This window comes from Phycodurus eques, chromosome 14 (genome assembly GCF_024500275.1).
Source record: "Phycodurus eques isolate BA_2022a chromosome 14, UOR_Pequ_1.1, whole genome shotgun sequence".
Classification (NCBI taxonomy): Eukaryota; Metazoa; Chordata; class Actinopteri; order Syngnathiformes; family Syngnathidae; genus Phycodurus; species Phycodurus eques.
In genome coordinates, this window is record NC_084538.1 from 12,326,254 (window position 1) to 12,332,722 (window position 6,469).

Genomic DNA, 6,469 nt, shown 5'->3' on the forward strand with positions numbered 1-6,469 from the left:
TCTATGCACCATGTACTTCTACTTCCCCTCAGACCAGAACTCAAAATACGGTAAAATGTTTCCACATAGTTCTCTTTTGGATGACATTATTTTGAAAGCATTTTGCGTGCGATTCGTCCAACTCCGAAAGCCACCGTATCATATTTAAGAGCCTAAAAACCTGGAAGTTTTGAGTAGGGCGTACGCCCGTGAGAAAACACTAAATCTCGCGAGAAGAGCCGTTTGAGTGCACAGCCTCTCGCTGTGCTTCACGGAAACACGGAAGTTTCTAAATTTCCAGCAGACCCATCACATGACTGCAGTGACATGGAGTTCTGTTTCAGCCTGGACTGAGTTAGACTACAATAAAATCGTCCAGAGACGTCGCGTTTCTGTTCCCGGCATTGTATTGTGGTAAGAACCCTTTTCATGCAGTCAAGCTGAAGTTACGACGCCCCACGCCCCCTGCCCCCCTCCCCCATTTCCCTGTTACGCCAGCTAACGTACGCTAACCAGTTAGCATGCTGTAAAAACACCATCAAAGCACCTTATTTTAGGGCGGCAGAGAATGCTTGATTCTCACGTGATGATACTTTATGTGAGACAACGTTAATCAAACAGATGTTCATTTATAGGTTCCCATTCGAGCTGCCTTTAGTTGGCCCTCCCTGTCATCCGGAGGGGCGGTGCTTCATCTTTCTCAGCCGCGCACACTGTCCTCCTGCTTGTCTTGCGTTTCAGTTTCTAGCCATGGAGAGATTGGAGGGGACATCGGAGCTCCAGTCGCGGCTGTCATCGCTGTCCTTCTCGTCTTTCCCAGGAATAACATCCAAACATTGCGAAAGCGCCCAATCTGACAGGTGAGCGACTCCACTGCAGCTTCTGTCTGATGTGTTTTTGCTTTGGTTACTTAGTGTCAAATGTTATAACTGAACAGTCTATGTTTTAGTATAATTTATTTCAATTGTGTGGCTTGGCCTTTAGTGTTGAACCGTGGGAAAGCCACACTTGATTTAACTAGAACAACTAATAGTAGCAGGAAACCATGACTTATGCTGTTGTATGAATGGCAACAGGTGGATACACAGGTTTATTTTTCTTTCGGCCATCTAATGGAAGAGCATTTACTTGTTCTGCTTCTGGCATAGATGAATGATTTGTAGTAATAAATAATAATTGCATAAGAATAGAATGCCTTTTATTGTCACTATACACATGTACAATAAGATTGAAACACTAGTGTGCAACAGCACCCTGGTTAGGAACTACTATATTAGATTACCAGGAGGTTACTGCCAGGCGAGTAATTAGCACATCCGCTTCACAGTTCTGAGGTTGGGGTTTCGAATCCAGGCTCTTCCTATGTGGAGTTTACGTGTTATTTTTTGTATAAAACTAAATTGTTCTTAGGTGTGACTCTGAGTTTGCAATGTTATTTTTTTCCGTTTATGCCTTGTGATTGATTGGCTGGCGACCATTCCAGGGTGTACTCCACCTCTCACCATGAATAGGCTCCAGGTCACCCGAATGATGATTGGAAGTAATAAGGCTGACACCCCTTGAAATACCCCCTTGATGTTCCACCCTCAGTGTGTCCTCCCATGTCTGAACATTTGGCAGTGTCTTCCTGTACTATGTTTTTTATCCTGGTCAATTCCATCATGGCTTCGCAATGAAAATAAACTGCACAAGTTACTTAATCTTCAAAGATTGAATTCAGGGGTTTTCAATATCAGAATGAGTATTTGTTTTTAAACATCGTGTTATGTTTACTTCAGGCTCCAAAACACAGACCTCTCCACAAACTTGAGCCAGTCCCCAAAACAAGCTAATATGGATGCATCTGAGCAGCGTGAAGAGGTAGTTTGATGTGCATGTCAATAGAGTGCACGTTCATGGAGTGTTTCTGCTATAAATGTCTTGTGTATTTTGAGGCTAATGAAGAGGCTCCTGCTGAGCACACCTCAGGGGACCAGGGTGAGAAGAGCAGCACAGGCCGCCCTCCGCTCTCCACCGAGATTAAAGGTTTGTATGTCGTCATGAAGCTTTATTCTATGCAGGGCTTGGGTTCAAATAGCAGTCTATGGCTGGGTTAAGAATCGCTCCCTATTCACTATATAATGCCCTTTTGTGTCCATTTTGTAGTGCTTTTCGAATGTGTTGTGATTATAGATTCTTCTGTACAGTGCCCTCAATGGATTCTACAATACATGTTACAAAGTAGTGAACACCCGATGGTCACCAGACAAACAGTATATCCCCCTGATGCATTGTTCCTATACATAAAATTGTTTTTCCGTTTTTGGGGTATTGTTTGATTTTCGACCCAAGATAAATTCAAGCGTTGTGGCACGAAAATATCTTCAAAACAAGTGGATGGATACAGTGCTTTATTTATAATAATTGTGTTAGATGCACCCATCTTAAAAGTCCACTCCTGTGTCTGCCTGTAGTACAGAGAAGTGTGCATATAAATTGCTTGTGAGGTAGATTTTCAGTGATAATCTATTTTATTTCCATTTAGCACATTGGCTATGTTCAGAATCACTCGCTATCCACTATATAGTGCAGTAAACAATGACTTCACCATTTTGTAGTGCTGTTGGAATGTATGGGTTACCATTATATAATGCCATCAATGTATCCCACAATGCAGCTTGAAAAGTAGCAAACAACTGATGGTCACTCTGTAAGCATTTTTGTACTGCATATCCCATGATGTACGGTATGTTGTGGCGTGAAAAGATCTTTAACATAAATAGAGCAACACATCTTAACACGGATAAACATAAAGTACTTTGTTATTATTAATTTGGTAAAATACACTCAGCTGAAAACACCATAAGGTTGTTATAATTGCCAGTACATTGTAATTACTCGAAAGCAATGATGTCATTAACTGTGCGGGTGAGTATCATTCAAAAAATATTTTTTTCATTTGGCTGATGACTGAACGATACAGTCTGCTATATAAAAAGCCCTGTAGTCATTAGGGAGGAGAAAATGAGTAAATGGTTCTGAGCACAGCCTCTGAAATCATTATCAACATGCTGCTGTTATTTCCTGCTCCCGCTGCAGCTGAGACGTCACCCCTGAAACCCCCGTCGACATGGACATCTGCTGCCCTCAAAGAGCTCAAGGCCAAGCTTCGAACGGAGAAGGACAGCATGGTGACGGTCTACCGAGGTGACATCATGACCGTGCACGTGCCCACTGTGCCAGAAGCCAAGAAGGTGTGCTGGGAGTTTGCCACAGATGGCTACGACATTGGCTTTGGCATCTATTTTGACTGGACTCCCATCACAAATCGGGCCATCACTGTGCACATCAGTGAATCGAGTGACGATGAAGATGAAGAGGAGGAGCTAGAAGGTCAGCAGTTATAAAAGCACACAATAAAGTGGTTATAAAAAAAAGTCTACGCACCCAAGTCCAAATGCCTGGTTTTCATGAAATTAGACCCAAGATAAATGATTTCAAAACTTAATCCATCATTCATGTGACCAATAACCTGTACTGTTCAATTGGGGAAAAAAAGAAATATTTTTGAGAGGGGAAGTCAAACTAAAAAACTGAAATAATATGGTTGCACAAGTGTGCACACCCTCTTATAAAGAGGATATTGTTCTGTTCAGAATTAGCCAATCACATTCAAACTCATGTTGGGAGTCAGCATAGACCTGTCTTGTTTTAAAGTGCATCTAAACATGATTTGGGGCTGTTTTTCTTCAGCTGGAGATGCGAGGCCTCAGACAAGGTGTAAGGAATTATGCACAGTTCGAAATAGCAGTCAGTGTCGGCACAAAACATTCAGGCTTCTGCCAGAAAGCAAAAATAAATGTCAGAAATTCCTACTAGAACAGCTGAACTTTATTTGGGGTTAATCAGAGGCACTTTAAATGGTGGCAGGTGTGTGCTCACATCCATTTAACATAAGTTTGAATGTGATTGGTAAATTAGATTTACTTCTCACTTTTTTATATCACAAAAACCTGGCATTTAAACATGGGTGTGTAGACTTGCTATAGCCAGGGTACTGTAGTTTACGTGATTTCCATTGCAGGCCCGGTCACCAACGAAGATGTGGAGAAGGGCTCAAAAGCAGAAAGCAACTCAAACCTGGTTGAGCTCATACCCGTATACCGTCAGGACAGCCACTTGACAATCTACGGCGGCAGCCACGACTTCCCAGGCGAAGGCACTTACCTCTTCAAATTTGACAACTCCTACTCTCTATGGCGAAATAAAACACTTTACTACAGAGTTTATTACAGTGCCTAAAACTCCAAATCTTTAAGAATGTATGATTTAAAGAAACAAAATACTCATATGAATGCTAAAGCTATTTTAAATGATCTAAAGTTCAAATAAAGCATAGAGGATAGATGCATACAGGCATATCTATTTTTTACCACTCAGCTTGTGTTTCCAAATGTAAAATTTGAAGAAGCCTTTCATTTGCATCAATGCCATTAAAATCTAATTTTAAGATTAGTTTTTTTTTTTTTTTTTTTTTTTTTTAAACCGCTCCTCAATTAAAGGTAATGTGTTGTGTGTCAGTAGGGGACATAAATCAAGAATGTACTGAAGCAAGCGATGCCAGATATCCAGTGTGTGTGTGTTTTTTATGACACTCGTTATCACATAAAGCTCTTATTATGTAATAGTGATTCAATATTTACATATGCTGAGGCCCTGGCTTTAATTTGCAGAAGTAATGTTTCATCTATATGTAGTTTGTGCACAAGTCTATATGTGAGTGAAGGTCACTGTGTTTATATGTTCTCTCTGTTAAATGGTCGTGTTCCTCTTCATTTCCATCCATCCATCCATCCATTTTCTGAGCCGCTTCTCCTCACTAGGGTCGCGGACGTGCTTGAGCCTATCCCAGCTGTCATCGGGCAGGAGGCGGGGTACACCCTGAACTGGTAGCCAGCCAATCGCAGGGCACATAGAAACAAACAACCATTCGCACTCACAGTCATGCCTGCGGGCAATTTAGAGTCTCCAATTAATGCATGTTTTTGGGATGTGGGAGGAAACCGGAGTGCCCGGAGAAAACCCATGCAGGCACGGGGAGAACATGCAAACTCCACACAGGCGGGGCCGGGGATTGAACCCGGGTCCTCAGAACTGTGAGGCTGATGCTCTAACCAGTCGCCCACCGTGCCGCCCCTCTTCATTTCAAACTACCTTATCTCATTTCACATGCTTTAAAGCTTCCAATTGTTTGTTTGTTCTGTATCTTTAAGTTATGATGCTCCTGAAAATGTATATTCCACAATAAAGACAATGCTTACTTTGCTGTGTGAATGTTGCAAATGTGCTAAGACTGCAAAACTGCACATAAAAGCATAATCTGGCTCAATAAGGTAACGGCAATGTGCTACTCCACAATTAGAAATCGTCTCCTGTGGTTCCATTAAGCGAGTGATGTAACCGCACCAGGATCATGATGAAACCTCGGTTTATTTTCAGATATCCCCACATGGCAAGGAAGTCTGCAGGTTTACCCTGTTTTACTAGATTTTAATACTTTATCAAAATTAGACAAAAGATTACACAGGGCAACATGTTGATACGGCTATGAATGATAAGACACTGCAAGTGTTGAGTTGCTTGTCATGGTGTTTTCTATGTTATGTCCATCATTTGGATGTTTATCGCGACAAATACTCTACGCTCAAATTAAGCATAAACAGAGGAGCACCAATTGTAATCTTATAGAGAGAATATTGCTGTGCTTGATCATCAATTAAGTATTGGCCCCCTTCTCAAATTGTTTTTTGCATAGTTTCCCCACTTTAATGTTTAAGATCATCAAACAAATGTAAATATCAAGACAAATATAATACAAGTGATCTTAAAATTTTGTTTTTTAATTGTTAAAGAAAAATAAATCAAAATTACCTGGCCCTGTGTGAAAAAGTAATGGCCCCCCTAAAACTAATAACTGATTGGGCCATCCTCAGCAGCAAATCAAGCGTTTTGTATAACTGGCAATGAGGCTTTCACATCTCTATGGAAATATTTTGGCCCACTCTTCCTTACAGAATTGTTTGAATGGCCTTTTAAAATTTATGCCACTGCATTTCAATCAAATTCATGTATGGACCTAGACTAGACCACTCCAAAACCTTTATTTTCTTTCTTTAAGCCATTCAGAAGTTGACTTGCTGGTGTGCTTTGGATTGTTATCCTGCTGCAGAACCCAAGTGTGTGTGTGTGTGTGTATATATATATATATATATATGTATATATATATATATATACACACACACATACACATATATATTTGTTTCTATGTGCCCTGTGATTTGCTGGCGACCAGTTCAGGGTGTATATTGGAAAAATCTCACAGCAAACTACCAATCAAAAACGTCACAAAAATTATATAATGCTGTATATGTTTTGAATCGACTCAGTTTATTCACAAATTAACTTTTTTTTTTTTTTTTTCTCCATTTGCATTGCAGTTTGAGTCTGACTA

General features: G+C 40.6%; 1 protein-coding gene across 1 annotated transcript; it reads left to right on the forward strand.

Moving 5' to 3' along the window:
• The first annotated feature begins 237 nt into the window (after positions 1–237).
• On the forward strand, positions 238–5,284 carry tmed8 (transmembrane p24 trafficking protein 8). Its single transcript, XM_061696423.1, has 6 exons — positions 238–393; positions 721–839; positions 1,758–1,839; positions 1,914–2,004; positions 3,058–3,351; positions 4,043–5,284. The coding sequence occupies exons 2-6, from the start codon at positions 730–732 to the stop codon at positions 4,258–4,260; spliced, it is 795 nt and encodes a 264-aa protein (XP_061552407.1). The 5' UTR covers positions 238–393; positions 721–729; the 3' UTR covers positions 4,261–5,284.
• The last annotated feature ends 1,185 nt before the right edge of the window (positions 5,285–6,469 follow it).

What these genes read in the sequence shown, in the direction of transcription:
- tmed8 (XM_061696423.1), top strand. Translation starts at nt 730, where the DNA reads ATGGAGAGATTGGAGGGGACATCGGAGCTCCAGTCGCGGCTGTCATCG. An exon ending in GAAAGCGCCCAATCTGACAG is followed by an intron (nt 840 to 1,757) that starts GTGAGCGACTCC and finishes TGTTTACTTCAG; the next exon opens with GCTCCAAAACACAGACCTCT. An exon ending in CATCTGAGCAGCGTGAAGAG is followed by an intron (nt 1,840 to 1,913) that starts GTAGTTTGATGT and finishes GTGTATTTTGAG; the next exon opens with GCTAATGAAGAGGCTCCTGC.